This window comes from Acomys minous (genome assembly GCF_964271855.1).
Source record: "Acomys minous genome assembly, chromosome: 1".
NCBI lineage: Eukaryota > Metazoa > Chordata > Mammalia > Rodentia > Muridae > Acomys > Acomys minous.
The window spans coordinates 67,754,527-67,780,277 of NC_140483.1; the positions used below are offsets into that span (position 1 = coordinate 67,754,527).

The 25,751-nt window shown below is 43.8% G+C and overlaps 1 protein-coding gene across 3 annotated transcripts; it reads left to right on the plus strand.

The window, feature by feature from the left end:
* The first annotated feature begins 381 nt into the window (after nucleotides 1-381).
* Nucleotides 382-25,751, plus strand: INSIG2 (insulin induced gene 2). Of its 3 annotated transcripts, none has more exons than XM_084789691.1 (6): nucleotides 382-498; nucleotides 12,957-13,335; nucleotides 18,156-18,280; nucleotides 22,436-22,602; nucleotides 22,782-22,881; nucleotides 24,111-25,751. In XM_084789691.1, the coding sequence occupies exons 2-6, from the start codon at nucleotides 13,092-13,094 to the stop codon at nucleotides 24,150-24,152; spliced, it is 678 nt and encodes a 225-aa protein (XP_084645817.1). In that variant the 5' UTR covers nucleotides 382-498; nucleotides 12,957-13,091; the 3' UTR covers nucleotides 24,153-25,751. The 3 variants fall into 3 exon arrangements, with proteins under 3 accessions (XP_084645817.1, XP_084645815.1, XP_084645816.1); XM_084789689.1 differs by lacking the exon at nucleotides 382-498 and adding an exon at nucleotides 5,145-5,440; XM_084789690.1 differs by lacking the exon at nucleotides 382-498 and adding an exon at nucleotides 5,457-5,568.

Sequence of the window (25,751 nt, forward strand, 5' to 3'; positions counted from 1 at the left end):
TCGTACTTGTGTCAAATGCTGTACCAGTTTAACCATCTTAGGCTCTTGATTTCTAAACATATTTGCTCACTGGAGTTACGGATTCACATTTCCACTGCTCTAGTGAACATTTCTATCTGAACATTCAAAGTCCTTTGAAGTCATTCAACTCCAGCTCAAATGTCAACTCTTTTAGCAAAATCAACAGTGTTGCTCCACTGACCTTCCCTGGCTCAGAACTTGGAAGCCACTTCCACTTAGTCCTTCGTCACTTTCACAGCAGTGGTCAGTTAGCACTGCCAATCCTGTGGCCTTTGCCATTGCCTCAGTGAATGCTTGCGCCATCTCTCAGCTGACATCTGCAATCCTGCTTTCCTACATGCCCTGCCACACCAATCTAGATTAAAACAGGGCATGTCTGATGTCAACGGGAGTCCTCACTTTGCTTGTGTCCGTTTATGTGAGCTAAACTGGCTTGCTTTACTAACACCTCTGCTGCCCAAGACGAACTTATTGAAGGTAAGTGCCCTCATTTATTTTCGTGTCTCAGTGAGTTTTTAACTGCTTACTGTATGCAATTGTTGACAGAGCAGCTAAGAACACAGGAATTGGAATGCACAGACAGGTGTTGAGTTTCTGCTTCCTCTGCTATTTTATTGTCCAATGAAGCTAGACAAATTTAGATGAAGCCAGTGCTTCTGAATTCTGCCTGCACTGGGGTTTCTTTAGGAATATATATTATATAAGAACTTTATTGAAAAGGCCTGGGTCTGTCCTTCAACCCAATTAAACTGGAAATGGAGAGAGGGTACAGTTCAGGTCCTGGAAAGATGTCAGACGCAACACATGCATAGTACTTTAATCAATTTACAGGTGGTTCTAACATACAGTTAGAGTGGAGGACTACTCAGGTATCTAATTCAAAGGGTTTTGAAGACACGGTTGGCATAAGAGTGAACTGAAGGACCGTGGAGAAGGTTTAGTCGCACAGTGCTTGCCACAGACATGTGAGGTCTTGAGTCTAATCTGAGTCATCCATAGAAAATCTAGGGATGGCAGCACGTAGCTGTAATTCCAGGGCTGAAGAGGCAGAGACAGGAAGACCCCTGGGGCTTGCTGGTCAGGCAGCTGAATTCATGAGCTTCAGGTTGAGTAAGAGAACTCATCTAAAAAATTAAGGCGGGGTGTAAACAAGGGAGACACCAAGTATCAACCTCACCTCCACACAGATGCACATTCACATCTGCACAACTATGCCTATACACACAAGCACTAACACACACACACACACACACACACACACACACACACGATATCTGACACACAATCACACAATACGGGGCAAGTCATGATGTTAACATACAACCTTAAGTGGTAGCTTTTTTTTCATCTGTGATTATTATTATTTTTTTAAAGATTTATTTATTATTGTGTATACAGTCCTCTGCCTGCATGTACACCTGCAGGCCAGAAGAGGCCATCAGATCACATTACAGATGGTTGTGAGCCACCATGTGGTTGCTGGGAATTGAAATCAGGACCTTTAGGAAGAGCAGGTGGTGCTCTTAACCACTGAGCCATCTCTCCAGCCCTTCGTCTCTGATTATTATCATCTTCCTTCTTTCCTCCACTCATCCACGTGACTCCGCCCTTCCTTCAATTCTGGGAACACACGGAGTTTCCAGCTGTTGTATCCTCACAGCTGTGCTTCAGCCTGCCCTCCGCAGTTCCATCACAGTTTTCAACTCACACTTGAAATCACGTCTCCGGGCATCTCCTTTCACTCCAGGTACATCTCTTTAGCGCTTGTGGTTTGAATGTGCACCATCTGCCCCAGGCCCGTGTGTCTGGACAGTTTCCAGCTGGTGATTGTGTTTAGGAAGTGGAGCCTTGTCGCTGAGATGGCTCAGTGGGTACGGCACGGAACAGAACAATCTCACTGAGTTCGAGCCCAGAACTCATGCAATGGTGGAAGGGAGAACTGGCTCCATAAAGAAAGTGGAGGCCTGCTAGAGAAAGTTGGTCCTTGGGAGTTAGCCTGGATGCTTTTTAGCTTAATCACATTTCCTGTCCCTTCGCCAATCTGATCAGCAGACTGTGATAGACCGAGGCCTTTCTTGTGATGTAACCTAAAGTAAACTGCTCCCCCCCCCCCCCCCCCCCGCCGTCAGTCATTTCTTGCCAGGTATTTCGTCACAGCAATGGGAGAAATAACCCAACACTTGCCTCAACTTCTATTACATACCCATTTAAATATTTATTGTGTTTCTCCCACTAGAATGTAAGCAACAAAAGGAAGGTAATTTGTCTATTTACTTTCTTCCTAAGGCCCAGTGCGTGGTGTCTGCTTAGCTGCTCAGCTTGCATTTATATAAGGGACAAATGCACTAATAATAAATGACTCATGCAATAACCTCAAGAAGGCAAACTCCTTTTCAGGTCCCTTAACTATATGTATCTGTGTTAGTCTATTTTGATTTGCCTGCTGTAACAAAATATGTGGGACTGGGTCCTTTATAGAGAGAAGATTTTTGCTTAGCTCACAGGTTTGAAAGCTCAAAAATCCAAGACCACTTGGCCATGCTGGCTCAGCCTGGGGACGGCCTTCTACCTATGTGACAACATGGTAGGTAGTAGTATAGAGGGGACATGGGCAAGAGGGCAGGAGCTTGTCAAGAGGCACTGTGCTTGTTGTTGTTGTTTTTTAATCACAATCTGCTTTCTAGGAATGAATCCACTCACACCAGTCTTTAATCACCCCATTCATGAGAGTGGAGCCCACAGCGCATAATTACTGTTTATTAGGCCCCACCTACCTCTTAAAGGTTCTACTACAGCAGTTGATACCACCATACTATGGCATATTTCAGCACATAAAGTTGGAGTTAGAGGGGCTAGAACCAAACAAAAGCAGTGTTTCACATTAAAACATGATAAAAGAAAACTTCCAGCTTTGGTGATACAGGTACACGACCCCAGGGACCCCAACACTTAGCAGGCAGAAGCTGAAGGATCTCTGTACGTTCAAGATCAGCCTGGTTCATATAGTGAGTTTCAGGTCAGCCAGGGCAGACCACAAACAAACACAATATCATAAAAGGTAGGATAGTTTTCTAGTATTTGGGGCTCCAACTACTGATAGAAACATTTTTCTGTATTCTTCGGGTTTAATGTTTGGATGCTTTTCATTTGGGTAAGATTTCCAAGTGTCAGGTTCTCAGAAACTTAGAATAGGGCTTACTGAAGCACCAGCCCATAGAGAGTAATTACCATTAGGTCTCATGGTGCCTCCCGTCCAGTGACCTCTGTGGATGTCTGCCTGCATTTAGGTACAGTTTTTTATTCTCTCTAGCTTGCCCAATGACCTGCACCACTGAAAGATCAAACAGTGTGCACCATAATTGGGGCAAGGGAAGAACAGAACTATCAAACCAGGGATATTTCTAGCACTTAGTGCCAAGACACAATGAGGTTTCAAAAAATCTTCCCCAGCAAGCCAGTGGCACAGAACTAGCTTCAAAGCGATCCAAAGTCCATGTGATTTCATCACCCTCTTAGTTCCTATCCTGACATCAGTTTGTTTTGGATTTTAATGTTGCTGTGAAAAAGCAACACCTGGCCCAAGCATTTGAGGGAGGATGGGTTTATTTTGGCTCATGGTTTGGGAGGACACAGGCGGTTACCAGAGGGAAGGCATGGGGATGTGGGTGGAGGTGAGGTCATATTGAGTATGCAGTAAGGAAACAGAGGTGAGTGCAGCTGCTCAGCAAGCTTTCTCGTTTTATTCAGCTTAAGACCCCAGTGGTGCTACTCACATCCAGCTTGCTGCTTCTTTCCTTAACATTTTCTAGAAACTTCTTATACATCCATAGGTGTTTCCATGGTGAGTCTAAATCCTGCCATGTCGACGAAGATGGCTAACCATCACCGGTATACTTTTGTTTTTCCTTATAAAATTCTTCCTCTATGCAGAATAATTTGTCTAGGTCTTTAATTATTACACACACACACACACACACACACACACTGTAGGAATTAAATTTAAAAGCTAGAGAAAAACATTCGAAATACAAAAATGTTTATATTAATACACGCTGAGATCTGGTCGAAGTTTAGTTTCTCTTATATTTTTAAGAAATAAATGTGTTGATAAAAGGGCCAGCATCAGTTAAAAAAAATGCAGCTGACCGTTAGTTCAAAATAAAGAAAAAAGACTCTACCCAAATGACACTTTCCTGCTAAAGTAGTTACTTTAGACCCACATTTCCTACAAAACCTTCCTTAAGACCAATGTAATCAGACTACACTCATAATATATTTTTGGCTAAGCACCCCCCCCCCCCGCAAACATAGAACATCCCAGAAAGGGAGGTAATCAAGATAGACTTTAGTATTGGCTTTAAAAAAACACTCTATAGAGGAATATGGGAGTGGGCTGGGGGCAGGGAATATGATTAAGATACTTTGTATACACGAATGAAAATTTTCTTTAAAAAAATGTAATTCCTTGAGGATGGCATACAATGTATTTTCATCATATTTACTTCCTTCTTCTTCCCCCAAATCTTCTCTCAGATCCACCCTCCACTTTCCCACTCGAACCCTTGACAATTTCAAGGAATAAAACTTCCCTGTACCATTTCTTTTTCATCCAAAACAATAGTTCATCTGCCCACTCGTCAACATCTGTCCACCTTTAATTACTGGTTCCCGTTCTATAAGGACGGTTTCAGTACACACACACACACCCCCGCCCCCTAGCACTAGGTAAGCAGAGGCAGGCAAGCTCTTAGTGAGGCCAACCTGGTCTCCTAGGTGGTTTCAGACCAGCTAAGGCTACACAGTCAGACTCTTGTTTTAAAAGAAGGATGCTCTTAAATTAAAAGGACAGGATCATTTTGACAGTTAAGTGGTGATACGATGTTGTGTTGTTCCTTGGTGCAAATCTTTATAGAGGAAAGGAGCTGCTTTTAGTTCGTGTTTAGAAAGGCTGCTGAGGCGGACTCCAGGGCAGAGAGAAGTTGAGGGGAGCATCACAGAGCCCTTGTTTGCAACTGAGGCCCACGCAGAGGGCGGGGTCTCCGGCCGTGCGTACGAGCATCCGCGCACGGTTTCCCTCACTCCGCCCACTGAGTCGAGGCACCCGTCACAACCCTTCACTACCCAGTCGGCCAACAACAGCTGATTCCGCAGCTTCTCGTCCGGGACAAGGTCCACGCCTCCTTCCAACCTGGAGTGTCCAGCAAACCGGAAATCCTTTTGCCCTGTCCCAGGAGAGCCGAGGGAGCTCGTAGAGCTGCTACCGGAAGCTCCTCTGCCCTTACCTTTAGTGGGTGGGGCGCCCCGGCCGCGCAGGCTCAGTGCGGCTCAGGCGGAGCTGTGGGAGGGGTGTAGGGCGGGGGGCAGGTCCCCGAAGATGGCGGAGGCGGGGATGAACTGGGGGTCTCCCGGCGGAGCGCAGGTGAGCTTATTTTAGAGGGGGACCGCTCGAGGAATGCCGTTGCTTTCGGGAAGAGGAGCTGCTTATGCTTTAACGTTGCAGGCTAGGTATCCTGGTGGCAGGTGTTGGGGGCGATCCTGGACCCGCAGGTAGGGCCTGCTGGGCGAGGGGTCCCGGCTTTACCCGGACAGAGGTCAGGGGGATCTAGAAGGGGGACGGCGGGTTCGGGGACAGGCCTTAGGTGTTGCTGAGGTCCCCTGGGCTGTGGAAGACTGTCAGAGTGGAAGAAGGCTGGAGGACGGCGGGAAGGGCGAACCTGGAGGTCTGTTTGGGGACAGAGATGGGCCAGCTGTCTAGCGTACACCTGACAGGTCTTGGGTGGCTTGAAACCTGGGAGAAAGACTCAGGCTTGTATTGGAGATGGGTCGAAATTAGGTATAGGATCCTAGTAAGTTTAGAATCTACCGATATAAAAGGACTTTGAGTTGAAGAGTAGGGATTTGGGATCGGAAGTGAATACCTTTTAGGTATGTTATCAGTGGGTGCTGCCAAAAAGCGCTCTTGTCTGGGCCTAGAGGTCTGTTGGTGATAGTAGTTGGCTTTTTTTTTTTTAAAGGTCGTTGGGGGGAGGGGGAGGGAGGGACGAGCTGTCCGGTAAAGAAAACAGTGCTTTGCTGAGGATGGAGGTGCTTTGCTAGGGACATGAAAGGTGTTAAAACTTAAGTGAAAACAACCCATGTCCAGTTAATGTTAGGAAAAGTTGTTCAAGGGTGGTATTATCTGTGTAGTTGAGGGAAATAGGCCCTAAAGAGCTTTCTGTTTTGTCGGCTCGAAGAGGAAATTCTTGGAGAAAAAGCAAATAGACAGTTGGGCCACTGAAACTGGCTAGCATCTGTATCACCGGGAAGCTGACCGTGGCAATGAAAAACAGGCTCCAGTTCTGCTTACCAAAAACAAACAAAAACAAAAACAAAAGCAAAAAATAAAACAGAAGAAGAAGAAGAAGGAGAAGAAGAAGAAAGCGGCTTCCCTGGCATTTTTTTTCCCCAGCTTTGAGGTTTTGCCCTGACAGTGAACCTCTGAATGAAAATCAATAAAGGGGTGCCCCCTACTAATCAAGGTCCTGTAGGGAAAACCAGTGAGCTGAAGTTCTTGTTTTCTTCCTCCATGCTTTATTTTTTTTCCCCTTTCTGGATTTGTAATCAGTGGTTTTATTTGTTTTCATAGCAGTCAGCTCACATCTCTTATGAAATGGCCAGTCTGTGAATCTTTTGTATTTGGTGACAAGCCTGATACTTTTTAAATTGATGATTGTGTTTGTAGACCAGGACACTGAGAAGGAGAAGATAATGTGCAACTCAGTGAAAACAGTGTCTTCATTTTTGCTAGAAAATTATCACCAAACAGAAGAGTAACATTTTTAAGGACTAAGGACACTGTTTAAAGCAGCGAGTTATGCAACTGTTGCTGGCTTAAATCTTTTCTATTTGGGGGTTTTAATGTAGAGAGAAAAGAGTTTCAGTCTATCCAGGGTATATATTTTTCTTCTTAGAGTTTGAGAGCACCTAGTTTGGGATTCATATCTAGTGCTTGTATTTAAGGAGAGTTAAACCTGTCATTGAGTTGTGTTTTTGTAGTGCTGACACTCTGTTTTGTGGATGCCATTCTAATGAGCACAGCATATGTTGAAAAAAAATAGGCAGTAGTAATTTAACTTTATTATTTGGGGATGTATCTGATCCAGTCCCTGAAGAGACATTCGTATGAGAATGCAAACTCTCCTATTTGGACACTAATCACTGAAAAATGAATAATCTTGTTTGCTTGCAATTGTTAGAAGCAAATGGTTCTTAAGTTACTAGATTCTAGCCAGCTATGGTGATGCATGCCAGAAGTCCCAGGGTTTGGAAGCTGGAGGCCGGAGGAATTAGAAATTCAAGGTTATCTTTGGCTATATATTGGGTTTGAGGTCAGCCTGGGCTAATAAGACATAGGCAAAAATAAAATTTTAAAAAGCCTAGATTTCAACTACTTCATATGTTACAATATTTCGCTTCTATATTGTTTGTCAAATGCTTATTACCCGTAAGTTGTTTTGATGGTCAACATAAACTTTGATTTACTTGTAAAATGTGTAGAATTACCTAGGCCAGTCTTTTGTCTAAAAGTAATGATATGAATCCATTAACATGAAGTCACATGGGACACTGTTTTTCCAGCTTTGCTGATTTGTCACTGATCTGGTGAAAGTATGTGAACTGCTTTTGTTTGTTTGTTTGTTTTGGTGTGTGTGTTCATTCTCATACTTTATGGAAGTTGTAGATCAGGGCTCAAGGTAGAATATTGCCATATCCTCCTGTAAGGTTTTCTCTTAAACTGTAGAAAGCATTGTTTTGGAGTTAATAGTTTGTGAATGGGACTTTAAGAATAGTTTCCTGTGTGGCACCTAAGTTGTTAGTGAGGTGTTTGTGGAGGGAAGTGAAAAGAACTCTGTTCATGGAGGCCAAGTGGTTGCCCCAAATGCGGCTACCTGGCAACCACTTGGCCATCTTGGGGTGTTAAGCCAGGTTTGGTGGCTCAGGTCTGTAAGCCCCACACTCTGGAGGACAAGGAAGGAGAAGCAAGAGATTTGAGGCCAGCCTTGGCTACACAGTAAAATCCTGTTTCAAACAACAAAAGAAACCTACACGTTAGCCTATCTGATTTTGTACAATGGGAATTAAAAACCCCTGCCTATTTATTACCATTGACTCTTTAGGAGCCATGGCGGTATTATACTTAAAAATTTTTATGATTTAAATTTTTCAATAAAGATTTAAAAAATAGAGAATCAAATTTCCTTTTAATATAAAAATAATACTTAAAAACACAGTTATATTTGTTTTAAGAACGTATTAATAGCTAGAGACTTTAAAATGAATTATGCTATGTTTGTTTCCAGAGCCTTCAAACTGTCCCACCCTCCTAGTTAACACTGAGAGTATAAGCTTGCTTTTATACCTTTATTTTAAATTTTTAAAAACTTTACTATTGCCATTATCATCAGTGAGTATGTGGGAGAGGGTTACGTGGGACAGCACACGTGTGGAAGTCAGAGGCCAACTTTGAGAAGTTGATTCCTTCTTCCTACGGTGGGATGCCGGGATCCGACTCAGGTTGTCAGGCTTGCAAAGCAAGCTCCTTTACCCTTGGAGCCGTCTCAGCAGCCCATAAAACACAGGTTTCCTTTAAAGGGAGCTTTACTGTTGTCTAGGAGGTAGTGAATACCTTTCTGGAATTCCGTCTGTTGGATCAGCCTGATGATTGTACGTGTTTATTTGTAACTGTGGTAAGAGATCCAGAAATGACTCCCCCTTCCCAGATCCAGCGACTGCACTGTTTTCTCCCGCTAGCTTTGAACTTACTGTGTAGCTGAGAACAGCCTTGAATTCCAGATCTTTCCACCTCCACCTCCCAAGTGCTGGGATTGTATCCCTGCTCCACTGTCCCCAGCTAAAGTAATTCGTTCCTGATCTGGTCAATTCACCTGAAGACTCTGTGTGACACTATCGAGGTGAGAGAGAGAGCTCTTAGGTTGACTGTGCTCCCTTTCTTCCTCTCCCTCCTCCACATTCTCCTCCTCCTTCTTTTTGTTTTGTTTTGAGACAGGGTCTCAGGCTGGTTTGAAATTCACTGTGTAGCCCAAGCTGACCTAGAATTTGGGGTGTGGGTGACCACGCCGGGCTTGATGGCCCATTGTTGACTTTGGATCCTGGAGGATTTTGAGTACGTGTGTAAACTCTGAAAAAAATGCACACATACACACTTTTGTTTTTACTTTGCATGAAGCTCAAATACACCCTGGCATAGATGGTCTCCTGGCTTCCTTCCAGTCCTTAAATTTTAGGACATTGGTGGTGAAGTATTGTAGCCTTTATTTTTGTTCCTGGTAATTATATATCTTTGTGCTATGATATAACCACAGTTAGTCTTTTGGTTCTGCTTCAAATAAACATGAAACAAATGGTGTGTTATTTTTAAAGAAAATTTGTGGGGGTGAAGTAGGAAACTGAAGAAGAGCTGCCAGGAAAGGTTGAATAAACAGCAGTGGGAGAAAACACAAATAAACCTCTCAGAATGTCCTCAGTAGGCGAATGAGGAAAACAGTCTCCAGCAATCAGCAGCCCCATTGGAGTCAGAACCTCCCTCAGGGCGTTTGGAAATACTGTGGGTACAATTTTGGGTTTCACGAGTCGGGAGGCCTACATTTAGTGGGCAGGAGCCAGGGGTGCTCGGAACAGTTTCCACCCAGCGAGGGACCCTCCAACCTAAGCACCAAGGCGTCTCTGGCGGATTCTGGCCAGTTATCTCTGGAGTTGGATGGGATTTGTGAATTACAGTTATTTGTCCTTCTAAAAATACTGTAGAACCTAAGATATATTGTTGTTAATTCCTCCTTGGGAAAAAAATCACAGACTCTGTTGCTCATGCTCTGTTAAGGGGTAGGGTGGCTGTGGCTGCTTGGGGTCTAGGAAGCAGAGTTCACTGTTGGCCTCATGCAGTGTGTAAGGAAGCCACCTCAGGTATTTCATTTGTCTGCTTGTTGCTATTTTACACTTTTTAAAAAAAAGATTTATATTTATTTATTATGTATGCAGTGTTCTGCCTGCATGTACACCTGCAGCCAGAAGAGGGCATCAGATCACATTACAGATGGTTGTGAACCACCATGTGGTTGCTGGGAATTGAACTCAGGACCTTTGGAAGAGTAGGCAGCGCTCTTAACCACTGAGCCATCTCTCCAGCCCTGCTATTTTATACTTTAAAGCATCCTTTTCACCTTGGTGTAGCATATTTTTATTTTTATTTTTATTTCCTAATGCTGGGGAGATGGTTCAGCGAATGAAGACCCTAGGGTTGGTCCTCAGCCCTGTACAACCCTCAGCTCTAGGAGTAGGAGGTACATTTTAGAAGGGGTTGGTGGAGGGGCAGGAGGATCAGAAATCTAAGACCAACCTTTGCCAGCCTGTGTTCCCTGAGACCTTGTCTTAAAAAAAGAAAATCCTGTTGTTTAAATATTCATTAAATGAGATTGAAAATTTTGGTTTTTATGTTTTATAATGGCTATTATTTTTAAGTTTCTTATTACACTTATTTATTGTGTGTCTCTGTGTGTACTTACACATGTGGGCATGCACCACAACATGTGTGTAGAGCCCAGAGTACAACGCACAGGAGTTGGTTCGTTCTGTCTACCATGTGGGTCCTGGGAATTAAACTCATCAGCCTTGGTGGCAAGCCTTTACTTACTGAGCCATCTTGCTGGATCCATAATGGCTATGGACCACGCACGTGCACATTGAGTTTTGTTCCAAAATTTGTGTATGAGGTAGTTTGAAAATTAGGAACTTAAAGGCAGCATATTTTAAGCGATTAGGGTCTAGATTTGCCTTTCCAGGGACTGCTGAGCCCCAGAGAGTGACTCCCAGAAGAATGAGCCTGGCTTAAACTACGTGGAGCCACTACTCCTGTGGGCTAGGCAGGAAGCTTGGTGCGCAAAGAGATACAGTGGAGATCTAATGGTGAACAAGACCAGCATAAAAAGTTTATAACCCATAAACCATCTCTACAGATAATTAAAGGCAGCTATTAGAAGTCCTGTCTGTGGGAGATGGCTCAGTCGGTAAAGCTAAGCCCGTGTTAATGTCTGACAAGCCCAGTTTGATGCCCCAGGATCCATATGATTGAAGAGGAGCACGGATTCCCTCAGGTTGCCCTCTGACCTCCACACATGCACAGTGGTGAGCCTGCCCACTCCCATGGCCCTATGACATCAGCTTCATTCACATACAGTGTCTCAGCAGTCACAAGACGCACTACTTAAGTACCGACTTACGGAAGTGCCCGAGTAAGTTGTGTAGTAGTGTAGTTGAGTAAGACAAAAGTAACTGATAAGAAGCTTACTTACCGTGCTCACATTTCAAAACTGTTAGCGTTCATTGAGAACAAGGTACAGGGCAGTGTGAGAAGCTTAGCCTCATGGCGAGAGCAAGGGAGTTGGACGGTGGATTTGGTTCGAGCTGTGCTTGACCTTTCTTTGCTTACCTCGCTTGAGATTAATTACACTTAGCTCTTGAGGCTGTTGTTGTTATGATTAGTGTTAGTTTTTGAGACAGTCTCACTGTACAGCCCAGGGTGCGCTTGAATTCAGTATATTTCTGCCTAGAGCTCCTAAGCACTGAGATTCTAGATACGCGGCACCACACCGGCCCCTTAGGGGTGTGGTGAGGGTTAAATGACTGCCTGTGCCAGGTGCTTGGAAAAGTGCAAGTGTGTTATTTATCTTTAACACACACAAAGGATCACTGCATTAGCTGATTAACTTGTGTTGTTGCAAGGAAATACTGAAAGCAGGCTAACTTTGTAAAGAAAACAAGTCTATTTTACTCACCACTCTAGACTAGCTAGCATCAGTTGTGCCCCTCAGTGGGTGGCGTGAGTGTAGTTGAGAGGGTAAGATCACATTACCAGATAGGGAGCAAAGGGACAGGAGGCCCACTGTTTCTCCTAGGACAGTGCCCCCTAAGTAGCCTAAAAATATTGTTTTGGTGTGTCTCCTCCCTTTTAAAAGATGTCTTATAGCCCAGGATGGCCTCCAGCTCTCCATGTAGTTGAGAGTGGCCTCGGATTCTTGATTCTCATTATAAGCATGTGCCACCCCCCACCCCCTCCACCCCCCACCCCCCCCACCCCCCACCCCCCCCTTACCCAACCTTCACCTCTTAACGATCTCATCTCCAACATCACCATCACCACAGTGAGCGTAAACTAACAACACAGCAGTCTCTTGGGAGACACCATCTGGGTCCCAGCAGCCACTGACCCTCAGAAGGTTGTCACTGGGCAGTGCTGCCTAGTATTCTTCTTCTGCTTCCTCTGCTTGGTCATAGTGCATGCCAGAGGCAGACATTGTGTGTCTTCTTTAATCCTTCTCCACTGTGGTTTTGAGGCAGAGCTAGGCCAGGGTGTAAGCTCTAGGGATCCTCCTCTCTCCCCATGCCCACCACTGGCATCTCAGGTGCTCGTGCCCACACCTGGCTTTTTAGGTAGGTACTGGGGTCAGACTTAGGTCCTCGTGCTTGGGTTGTAAGTGCTTTGCTAACAGAGCTTTCATCACAGACTCTACTGTTGCGGTCTCTCTCTTTTAAAGATGTATTCGTTTTTGTTTGATGTTTATGAGTGTTTTGCCTGCATGTATTTATGTGTACCACATGCATGCCTGGTGCCCACAGAGCCCAGAAGATGGCATTGACTCCTTTGGAACTGGGACTGCAGGCATCTGTGAGCGTAGCCAGCTCTCTAGCTCTATGGCTGAGATCTTTAAGACACCTGTTCTGTCCTAGTAAATACACATATAGCATATTTTTAACGTGCGTATAAAGGCTCTCTTAAAGGATTTTCTTAATTTAGTAAATACTTTAAATAAATTAGTACTAAAGTGTGAAAATGGTTGTGCATCTGATGACCCATGCTGATTCTCTGCTCTTATCTCTTGTAGGATTTCTGGTAGGTCCCACGTTCAGGCAAGATGCGGTACCATTGAAACACTGGTCTGCTCCAGTTCACAGTTCACCTTTTCCACTGGGAAGCCTTATCCTATTTGTTGGCTTAGGCCTCCTGAACTTATGAAACCATGGCGGAAGGAGAGACAGAGTCACCTCGGCCTAAAAAGTGTGGCCCATACATTTCCTCTGTCACCAGCCAGAGCGTGAACGTGGTGATCCGTGGGGTGGTACTGTTCTTCATTGGAGTGTTCCTTGCGCTAGTGTTGAACTTGCTTCAGATTCAGAGAAACGTGACACTTTTCCCACCTGATGTGATCACGAGCATCTTTTCGTCTGCATGGTGGGTACCACCGTGCTGTGGCACAGCCTCAGGTATGTGTAAGGCATTTCTGTGGTGCTTACAATCGAATATGGTATTGTCTAAGTAACAAACGTGTATTTGGTGGGGAGGAGAGTGGTTTGCACATGTGTGGGTTTGCATGAACATATGTGTGCCTGGATATTGAGGCCAGACGTGAGTGTTGGGTGTCTTTCTCAATTATTCTCTAAACTGTTTTGAGACAGTCTCTCTCTAAACCTGGACACCATCAGTTAGGTTGACTAGCTGGGCCCTGGGCACCAGGGATCTGCCTGTCTTCCCCTCCAGCACGGGGATTACAGGCGTGTGTCCTCACGGTGACTTTTCACTAGGGACTGAGGATCACAGCTGGGTGAGACTTGATGACTTTTCTCCTTCAGTTGCCTGCTTAGCACCTTTCAGTACCATGAAAGCTAGCCAGCATGGAGGAAGCTCTCCTGTTAATACCAGCTTGATTTCTCTGTGCCTTGTGACCAAAGAGTGTGGTGTCTTCATCAGGAGGGTCCAAACAAGCTTAGTGAGGCTGGTGTTGTCGTGGACTCCCTTCTTATATGTGTGGTGCGCCAGAGCTGGACTCTGAGAGTCACCAGGGAGCATTTATGAAGGATCTCTTCTTATTGTCTTGTTGTATTTGAGACAGTAAAATAACACATCCCATGCTGGCCTCAAACACACTCTAGGTAAGACTGGCGTGGAATTCCTGATTATCCACCTTTCATTTCCTGGGTGCTGGGATTATAGGTTTAACATTGCCAGCTTTAAAAAATAAATGTTTTAAAAGACAGTTGTTGTATGTAAAAGAAATAGAGAGGTTATCTCAAAAGTCACAAGTAGGCAAGCCTATACAAGGCATTTGAGGGGTCCTCTCAAGCCATCCCTTGCCTCTTTCCTGGAGAGGTTCCGCCCTGCCCCTTTCCCATCCTTCTGTTGGTGTCCTGCCCTCAACACCCTTTTCTGCCTTCAAGTTTGCCCTTCCTCTCTTCCCCATATACTGTTGAGCAGTCTGGGATGTAAGGATGATTATCTTGGGTACAGAATGTGTCAACGTGTTTTTTCTCATTCTTTACCATACTCAGGGTTCAAGTCTTTTTGTGGCATACTTTTGGCCATGTTTATGATGCTCTGTGGATCCTGAGCCTCCCTTCATGCTCAAGCCTTACAGTTTCCTCATGATGCTGTTTGTTTCTGGTTGTGCCTTGGCTCCTTCAGCACCCCCCCCCCTTTGTTAATAGAACTGTTTTCATGTTTCTGCCTGCACAGTAATAACCTCAGCACTTTGTAATTTCTGTCACTTTGCCATGAAAACACATCCCCTGGTTTATTGTGTACATTTCTGTACCTCTGTATGTGTGTGTGTGTGTGTGTGTGTGTGTGTGTGTGTGTGTGTGTGTGTCCAAAGCACAACTTCAGTTGTACTTCTCAGATGCCACCTATCTTGTTTTTGTTGTTGTTGTTTTCTTTTTAGGACAGTCTGTCTGGCATGGAACTCATCAAGTAGGGTAGATAGCACACCCCGGGATCTGCCTGTCTCTGCTTCTCAGTGCAGGGGCCACAAGTGTACACCACTGTATCTTGGTATCTTGGGTGTGTGAAGTGTGACTGTCAGTATGTGTCCGTATGTATGAATGAGTATGCACATGTGTGTCTGAGTGTGTGTGTGTGTGTGTGTGTGTGTGTGTGTGTGTGTGTGTGTGATTCTGGAGATCAGATTCAGGTCCTTGGGCTTACTCAGCAAGCACTTTGCCATCTCTGCCATCTCCCCAGCCTTCTTTTCCCTCTTTAAATCCCTAGCAAATACCAAGCGTCAGAAGCACATAGGGCTTAAGTATTTGCTGAATGGAAACATGCCTGCCTCTGTTGTAGTCTCCCGTGGAAGTGTGTCTTGCTGAGTGGTGTGGTTTTCTTCAGCCCTCCCTTGTTGCTAAATGTCTAATTTAACTGTGTTCCTTTTCCTGCCTCGCTGCACTGAGCACACCACCCAGAGAGAGTGACGGCTTACTACCACAAGCTCCTTTTGTCTTTGGTCTTGGCAGACTGTTACTGGGAATCACTTAAGGATATGAGAAGACATGTGATTTTACATCAGAGAGCTATCTGATTAAGCAGGACTGTATTTGCATATGATTTTACACAGCATGATTTTAAGTCTCTTGTTTAAGAAAAAAAAAAGATGCAGAGAAGAGAAGAGGAAGCCCAGACATCCTCCACTGAGCTCTCAGCCAGCGGAGCCTCACTGCGCTATGTGTATTCCTATCAGACTCTCCATGCCTTTATTTAAGGAAAGAAAGAGAGACATTTAATGGGAAGTGACAAGCTTCCCCAAATTCTCCCTCTCAGTGAGCAGCTGAGCACTGTGCATGCTCAACGGATTTGGTCTTTCTATTGGCAAATCCCAAGGTTGGCAGCATGACCGTTTAAATTCTTTCTTTGTTTTTTCACTTTCTCTTCTCAGTTGTCTCCCACTTGCATAGAAACATAGTCAGTTTTACTTATTTATACCTTTGCAGTACATGTCAGCATCTCTGTGTGATAATTCTTTACCTATGGCATCAGCTGCTGAGCAAAATTGACTTGGAATGCCTGTTCTGGTTGAATTTTCGCTCAGCCACAGGCCATCAGGAGAAAGATGCAGGAGTCTGAGGATAAGTTAATTGATATATAGGTAGATGATAGATAGTAGATGGATTCATGATAGATGATAGATATACCTATAGGTATCTATCATAAGTAGGCAAATGCAGTATTGGTATGCATATATATATATATGTATGTATGTATGCAGATGCAAAGGATGGGAGAATGACAGACAAGCTGTTTTGTGACACCCCTTGAGGAAAAAGTATCATTTAGACATGTTTCAATTATTAGGCATGCTTGTCATTTTAATCATGTAGAACTTTAGAGATGTTGTCACTTAATCCAATGGGATTTTTCAGTAGTGTGTTTTAAACAAGACCATACGCGGTTTTTCTCTCTGTGTGTGCCAGTGTATGTTCCTGTCTGTATGCAGAGGCCAACGATGCCCTCAGCTGTCACTCCTCAGACTCAGTCCACCTTAGGTTTTCTTGTTTTGGTTTGTACTCAGTTCCTTAGGCTTGTGAGGCAAGCACTCAGCACACTGAGCCATTCTCCAGGCCTTGAAACCTAATTTTCTAGCAGCCAGTGGAGCTCTGCACTCCAGCGTTTTGTCACTGGCTCAGGATGGCGTGTGAACCGTCTATACTCACCCAAAGCTGAGGTGAAAAGAGCACAGAGCTCCAGTCTTGTTTCTAGGCTGTCTCTTTCACAGGCTGTTCCATTGCTCTATGTGCCTGTGGCTGTTAATACTAACTGGGCTACAGTTTTCTTTTTCTTTTTTACCCTTTTAATTTTAGGTTTAAAACTTTAAAGAGAGTGTAATTGTGTGGAGGCATGGTACAACAGTTAGGAGTGTTTACTCTTCTTTCTGAGTTTGGTTCCCAGCACCCATGTTGGTGGCTTACCAACTCCTGTAACTCAGGGGATCCTATGTCTTCTAGCCTCCATGGGCACACAAATGCACATGTACATACTAGCAGGCACCCATGTATACACAGACACATTTTAAAAATCTTTAGCACATACATACATACATATATATACATTTTTTCTTGTGGGCTTGGGAGATAGGTTAGTGGGTGAAGTGCTTGCCTTGGGAGCATAAGGACTTTGGTTTGAAAAGAAAGAGAAGGAAGAAAAAGGCCTGGCTTGGTGCTTCATGCCTGTAATCCAAGAGGTGGGTGCAGGTGGGTCTCCGGGGCTTGTTGGGGCCTTGTTGGGCAGCCAGCCTAACCTACTTAGCCCTAGGGCAGTGAGAGACCCTGTGTCACACAACCAGTGCTGCATGGTTCTTTGACCTCCACATGCTCAGTGAACACATTCACAACCATGCATGAAACATACATTGCATGTCTTTGATAGTACTTAAGTGAGGGGTAGGCTGACAGTATGTTAGGTCTCTGTCATGGATATATATTTGTGATTATTTACACAGGCAGCAGTCAACTTTTTTCTCAAACTAAAATCTACATAGTAAGATGGTTCCTTCTTACCCTTTAACAGCAAACTTCCATATTACCTGGAAATATATAGAATTTTTGTTGTTTTTAAGACAGGTTCTGACTGTAGGTTAAGTAGACTAAGCTGACCTTGAACTCAGATATCTGCCTGCTTTTTCAACTCCAGTGCTGGGATTAAAGGTGTGCATTAGCAAATTTGTAATTCTAAGTACCCCATGCCTTTCCTTTTTTCTGCGAGTAGCAGGAATCGTACCTGTAGCCCTTTGTTGCTTTTAGAGTAGTGCTGGAAAAGGATGAGGTGGAAAGCAGTGTCAGCAGAGTGCTGGGTGCAGGCAGGAAACTGGCTAGCCAGGGCTGATCTGCCTAACAGGACAGTCAGGGCCTTGGGAGCCTATGTATAGGGGAAGGCGGTTGTGTGGGTTCACTACTGTCCAGCCTCTCCTTACATTCTGCTTGGTTGTAACATACTTAGATATTGTGTCCTGTGAGGACAGGGTAACTGTGTCTGGAAGATACTGTTAGGAGTTCCATAAGTAGTGTCTCTGTAGCTCCTGTGAGTCACTCCCCACAGTGTGTTGCTTTAGAGTGCTTGGCTTCTTCACAGCTTTCGGCAGCAGTGCCGCCGCTCTCCTTTTCCTCTGGAAGGTAAGTTTAAAGATGCCAGCGATGTTCAGTCATTTGGATACATTTTTCTTCTTGAAGACTCTCGAAGTCAGTTGCTGTAGTGATTTATGTAACTAAATTGCTGCCCGTGCAGTACTGGTGATGACTTACCTTTTTTTTCCTTCTTTTCGCAGCTGTGATTGGGTTACTGTACCCCTGCATTGACAGGCATCTAGGAGAACCACATAAGTTTAAGAGAGAGTGGTCCAGTGTTATGCGCTGTGTGGCGGTGTTCGTGGGCATAAATCATGCCAGTGCTGTATCCTTTATGAAATGTGCAGTAAAGAGGCAGCCTACATCCTCCCTGCAGTAAACTCGGATGCTCTCAGTCACAACACAATGCTGAAGCAGTTGGTGAGATGTCAGGGTAGCAAGTGTGAGGTTAGAGAAGGGCATAGACCCTGGCTTAAGCTGGTTTTCAGGTCCATGTAAAAGCTCTGCTTCTTAGGCTACTAAATCCCTTACATGTAATTTTGATAATTCAAAAGTTAAAACCATTTTTCACTTAGAATTTGCTAGTAAGGGCCTTGGTAGTTTTAGGTACTCTTTTAAAAGTATGTTTTTAAAGAAGCTGTACTGCTTTTTATTGATTTTTAGTAAGCACCCACACACACACTTCTTCATAAGCTAGGCTTTTACTGTGCTAGCTAGCCCTAACCCACCTTGACTTTTGACCCTTCTGCTTCAGCTTGTTGAGTGGGTCTTTGTTTGTTTTGAGTTGTTTGAGGTTTTTGTTTCAACTTTTCTTTTTGTATTTTTCATTTTGAAACAATGTAACCAACTTGTTAAACCCCTCTCAATACGATGTGAACCCCTACCGGTGATGTGCAGCTTCTTATCCTGACCACTGATCTATCTTTCTTTCTTTTTAATAATTTTTATTGAGTTTGTTCTTGGTCCATTTCATGCATTTTGTATACTGCACACTCTGCTCACAGTGGCTCTTTTCTCTCTCTTCTATTCTCACTATCTCTCCTCTCTACAAGTCTTTTTCCCACATCCTCAACTTTTTCTTTTCTTTTGCTTGTTTTGAGATCCACAAATTTCACCAGGGTTGCCTGCATGGCAGTGAGCTTGAAAGTATCTTTTGGAGCTTGGTGGGCTCCTCAGTGGTTATACATCTAAAGAAGATGATTGCACACACCCCTCCCCCCAGCTAATAATCTATCAGTAGCCAGTACTACATGGGGAGGGAGAAGTGGAGGCAGGACTCCATGGGCCTCTTTCCATCCATGACTGACTATCAGCAGGCCTGCTGTGGGCAGCCATTGCTGTCCAGTCACTTCTGCATGAGCTGTGCTATGCCCAGAAGGCAGTCGATATTCATTGCCTTCTTCTCATCTTCAGGCTCTTTTACATCCTTCTCATGTCCTCCTCCACAACGACTTTGAACCTTAGAGGGAATAGTATAGATGTCCTGTGTAGGGACAAGCACTCAATCATCCCTGGTTCTTGGTACTTTGAGCAACCATCTCTTCTGCATTTACTTCCCAATTCATTTCATTGCAAAAAGAGGCTTCTCTGATTAAGGAAGGGATTGTGTTTATCTATGGGTATAAATGTAAATTTTTAGAAGGCAGCATGGCACTGTGACAGCTGAACTCATGTCAACTGTCGGGCCTACGTCCTCCATGGCCTTGGATTTTTGACTGCATTTACAGTACCACATATGAATTCTCTCCTTTTGAACTGACCTTGGAATCCAAGCAAAGAGCAGTTGGTACCCCTGTGAAAGTGATGCCACTATTGCAATTGTGTACAAATCTTTCCTGATAGGTTGGTATTGTAAATTGTAGGGCTCACATGGCTCTGTAAGATGCCTCTTCTCCCCAGCAACTGGTATAGCATCTTCAGCTTTATGAAAGCTAAGCAGCAGAGGGAAGCTTCCAATTGAATTGTAGCTTGATTTTTTTAAAAATTAATTAATTTATTTATTCATTTTACATCTCGGTCATAGCCCCCTCCCTCTTCTCCTAACCCCACCTCCCTCCTTCTCCCCCCTCCATTCCTCGCAAGAGGGGAGCCCCCACCAGCTCAATAAGTTGCATCAGGACTGAGCTCATTCTCTTCCCCTGTTGCCTGGCGAGGCAGATCGGCCAGAAGGAAGTGATCAAAACGCAGGCAGCAGAGTCCATGTCAGAGACAGCCCCATCCCGTTACTAGGCAACCCACATGAAGCCTGAGCTGCCCATTGGCTACATCTGTGCAGGCGGCCTAGGTCCAGTCCATGCATGGTCCTTGGTTAGCACTTAAGTCGCCACAAGCCCCTCTGGGCCCTGCTTAGTTGGCGCTGTTGGTTCTCTTGTGGAGCTCCTGTCACCTCCAGGTCCTTCTATTCCCCCCCCCCCCACTTTTCTACAAGACTTTCTATGCTTTGCCCACTGTTTGGCTGTGAGTCTCAGCATAGGTTGATTTTTATCCACCTTGCAACCAAGCAAAAGCTGTGTTATGTTCAGCAATAAGCTGGTAGGTAACCAAGAAGACTAGCAAGAGCCTGTGTTGTTTTGGGAGGCTCTTGGGCTCCCGTGGCCAGCAACTCCTGAGAAAGTATCTCACGCCTGGCAGTAGAATTTTCATTCAGTAGCCCATGGTTCTTGGGACCAGCATTATCCAGGCATGCAGGATCTCTCCCTTCTAATCTCTGTCTAACTTAAAATTTTTAATTGGCTTATAAAGATGTATGACTTTTTCATACATCTTTCCCTGCCCCGACCCCAGCTCTTTCGTGTGGGTGCTAGGATCCTAACCCAGGTCCTCCTGCTTGCATGGCAGTCTCTACCCACTGAGCTGTCTTCCTGAGCCATCTTCCCAGTCTCATTGTTTTTAGGTAGAATTTAAGCAGCCCTTTCTAGAACACTAAATGCCTTGCATATAATATGAGGTTTTGGTTTTGTTTAACTTTTCCTTTGTTTCTAAGTAACATACATAAAAATAGCAATATTAGCGGTATGGTCTGTGCTTTAAAGAAGTCTAAAATGTTTACAAAATTTATAGCCAACACTTTTCATACTAGGTTACTTAGACGTTGGGAAACCCACAAGGTCCAGCTTCTGAAATTGATGTATTTCTTGTCTTACAGCCTCCTTATTGTGCTAAATAACTTAGCAAGGACAGACCCCGTTAGTGCTGTATCCCATCACTTATTTATGTGAATGCCTCTTGCACAGAGGAGCCAGTGCTCAGAACCTTGTGCTTGGAGTTTTCATATAAGGAAAAGAGAGACTTGCTTAGATGAACTGTTACTTTCTTGATGAATCAGCCACTTAAAAAAACTGTAAACGAGTGGCTTACAGCAGTCCTCAGGTGCCAAGGACTCTGCAAGCAGTGGTTTTGTATGCTTCAGGGAGAATGTGAAGAGTGCTGGGGGAAATGGGTTATCACTGGAGTCAGGGAGTAGCTTCATGGGCAGAGAAAGGAGAGGTTTCTGTAGTACTGCCAAGGTACTACAAAGATTTGGACAAATCTTTGGTCCAAAAAAGTAGCTATTTACAGAGCCGAGGTAGAGCCTTAGGGACATAGAAAATGCCTCCTTTTAATGACTTTCAAAATTAATTTCATAGTGTAATCCACTAACCTCCCCCTGAAAAAAAAATCAGAAAATTGAATTTGTAAGGCTTCTGCCTTTTTGAGTAAAGGGCTATACATTTGTGAATAGATGCTTAAGTGGGTGCCAGAAATAAAATATCAGAGCAATGTGCCCTGCTAGAAAGTCGCAGGCACCAGGATATCTTGGCAGGGGGAAGATAATGTTCACTTCAAGGCTTCATCCTCAACAAATTAAAACCAGAGCAGTTGACATAATAGAAAGGGATGCGATGTCCTTGGTACTCTTGTTCTGAACTGCATTATTATAAAATGTGTCTGTCAGTAAATCATACAGCGAATGTGCTACCCGGCTAAGTAGCTGTCAGCTCCTCTATTTCTAAGTCCCTGTATGATTTTCAAGTACTTCTAAACCTTTTTGAGAAGTATTACTGCTTTTCTTTTCTTTCTTTCTTCTTCCTTTCTTTCTTCCTTCCTCCCTCCCTCCTTCCCCTTCTTTCTTTCTTTCTTTTTTTTTCAAAAATGTGTTCTTTTAAGCATTGTACTGTCCAAAGTCCACAGTTACATGTTTAGCCAAAAAATATGCCCTAAAGAGTGTCTGACTTTACAATTAGGACTATGTTAACCACCCACCTACCCTCCTGCTCCCTCCCAAAAAAAGAGTAAAAAAAGAAAGAAAGAAAGAATCGGGTTACAAGAAGGAAGGATGTGCTCCTTAATGCCTTCTGTATTTGGTATTTAGACATAGTTTTACTTGTACCTAACATCTGTTGAGAGCACTCCAGAAGAAACAGACTCTCATTTTAAAAAACTGAACATTTGGTCTTACCTGCTTCCTTGTTTTACGATGACTCCTTAGCACTGGCCTCAGAAAGTAGACTTTGACAACAACTTCCAGTTTTCCCTCACGCTGGCTGCACTGTCAGTAGGACTGTGGTGGACTTTTGACAGATCTAGAAGTGGTTTTGGCCTTGGCGTTGGAATCGCTTTCTTAGCAACCATTGTCACCCAACTGTTAGTCTACAATGGTGTTTATCAGTAAGTATTGTCCTTCTTGTCACCTGGTTGCTCTGTAAACCAGCAATAACTGCATTCGGAATTGAGGGTCTCAGTGGGCTTAGCCGGTTTAATGTACTGAACCACTCCCTTCGTTCTGCTTGGCTTTACTGATCTTGTCCTCGCTCTGGGGGTGATTAAAAATATTTCTATTTTTCTAGATACACATCTCCAGATTTTCTCTATGTCCGGTCTTGGTTGCCATGTATATTTTTTGCTGGAGGCATAACGATGGGGAACATCGGTCGCCAACTGGCCATGGTAAGCTGAAGCCTGTGCACCGTGTGACTTGATGATGCTGTTTCTCAAAATGGCTGTCACTCAGGGAAAGCACCAGCAAAGACAGTGTTCTGCAAACGCTCTTTATCACTTTCGTTGAAATAAAGCATTAGGATGAATTTAATCTGCAAAATATAAATACTTGAGGAACAATTGGAAAGAAAAGGGAAAACAGATTTGGATAGGGTGGTAGAATTTCTTTACCATATTTGATATTTTTGTTGCTTTCTTTCTTTTTTTTCTTTTCTTTTTTTTTTTTTTTTTACTTGTTTACAGTTTTCCAGTCCATTTTTTTTTTCCTTGAGACAGGGTCTCAACTAGCCCACTTGGCCTTGAACTCACCATGTAGCCTAGGATGACCCTGATTTTTTTTTTTTGTTGTTGTTGTTCCTCCTGCTTGCACCTCTTGAGAGCTGCGATCATAGGCCTGCACCTCCACACCTGGATTATGTGGTACAGGGGTTGAACCTTGGCTCTCTTCCGTGCTCAGCAAGCACTCTTATTAGCTGAGCCAAAGCCTCAGCCCTTAGAACAAGAACAGTTTTAAACTTAAGACTGTCTCAAACTGATCAAGATACTCATTTTAGTTATGAATGGAAAAGACACTGTGATGGCCCCAGTCCTAGTGCAAGAGTTACATAGTGATAGTCAGAAGCCATAGCGGGAATGGCTGCCACTTGAGTTTGGCCTGCTGTGACAATTGTGACCTCCTTGCTATCATTTTGATAATCTGAGCACCTTGTTCTCACTCTGTAGGTTTCCTTTCTTTTGAATTTCAGTTATACATTTTGGTAGCTATACTTTTAGATATCGTTTTAATTTGGATCCTTCATATTGGATATTTTTCTGTTAAATCATAGAGTGATTTGAAATAATGAGTTGAAGTCAGAACTGTGCTGAAGTTCATGGCTTGCCCTTGGCTGATCTCTGAGCAAAATGAAACACACCACGTGCGCCCTTTATGTTGCAGGATTTCCCTGCAATACCAGCTGTCGTGGCTTACAGTGTGGAACTTTGTTTTTGTTTTGCTCTCCTTCACTGTTGTCTCTAGTCCGTTCACTTTCAGAAGGTCATTGTGTAATTCTTGGTTCTCTGAGGAGTAAAGTGAACACATCAAAACATCCACTTTCAGAGCCTTTTAATTTGTTTGAAACTTGAAATTCACAAGAGATTTTAAATCTGTTAACTTTTGGGCCTTTTAATCTTTGCAGTATGAATGTAAAGTTATTGCTGAAAAATCTCATCAAGAATGAGGCAGAAGAAGTCGATCTTCTCTGAGGAAGCCACGAGAAAGCGGCACGCATGTGATAGGTGCGCCACCCGGACTTCGGACTGAAGTTGCGAGGATGCAGCAGTTTTTTCTTGAGTGGTGTGTGTGTGTGTGTGTGTGTGTGTGTGTGACACACACATTTCTGCAGTCTGTGATTGCTTCTGTAAATCAGTTACCAACCTTTCGGTATTTGATTTCAATAAGTGTAAGATATCTGTGCACATATGAAAGATATGTTTATGAGTACATGAAATTTCTAATTTTTTAAAAACATACCATGCATTGTATCACAATATTGATGTGCCAAACTATGCTATTACTGTCACAGAGAATAAGAATGCTTTGAACAATTTAGAAATTTAGTGAAACAGAAGAAGAAAGCCAAAACCAAACCAAACAGAAAACAAATGGGTAGCTGGTCACTTCCTCTCACCGGTTATTGTGTCTTTTCCTGTTTCTGATCAGCTGTGTGCATTACAAGCACCCCACGTGCTGTCTCTGTTGTTGTTTCAGAGTTTGACTCTCACTATATGGAAACAGTGGACTTCCGTAGAATGATGTTAAGCCTGCATCACTATAGGGATCCAAAGAATACTTTACATATTTTGCCAGAAGTATATGTGATGAGCAGGGGAGGTTATCAGCGTTAATGTGCTTGGAGTCTACATTTGGAAAAGTATAAATGTCTAAAACTAGGGGCCCTGACTAGACACATATGTTTGGGGAATACTGTGTCACCTCCTCTCTGTCACAGAAGTCAAAATGATATCAGCTGTTCTTCCTACTGAAGCTCCCTGCACTTGGATGAATAAGGAACAAGGGGACAGTCCTAACCTGTTGGCTTCTAGAAGCAGGCCATACTGGCAGACACGCGGGCCATGTGACTGATTAGCTCTAGCCAGCCTGAGTTCGCTGCCTTCACAAGTACAATCTAAGGATGGCGGGAGACATGGCCCCCTCCCGTGTGCTGAGGTCTACTGCTGGTGCTTCCTTCTTCGGAGAGTGTACTGAGAACGCACTTCACAGGGCTTCCTGGCACAGCTCATTAACAACAGCCACCACTTCCTTACAGTTGACACATATCAGCTGACTTTCCACTCACTGTTCCTTTCTGAAATGGTTAATTATCTGGCACACAAGGGTAAATTCTTCTGAACACTGTGGTATGCACTTCTTGTATACTGAGCGAGAGAAAATGTGTACATGTGTCTGTGTGTGCATGTGCCCGTACTTTCCTACAGTGTCTAGTAGATGCTTTCAGTTTTTTCCTTTTAAAGCAGTGCTGCCAGGCTGAAATTGTGTACGTCAGAGTGTAATGTGCTTTGTGTTCTCAGGCAGAGTATGACCATCCCAAGAGTACTCCATATGGAATATGTGTGCACAAGCCTAAGGACAGTGGTGGTGAGCACACTACTGTAATTTATTATTCTGTCTTTCAGATGTTATTCATTTAGAACAAATAAGGTATATTTTTAGAATCAAATTTGTAAACACTATAAATCTTTAATAAGTTATAAGGTCTATGATATGTTTACTTTGAAATTGCTGTTGAAAGCAAGATGTATTAAATATGTAATTATCA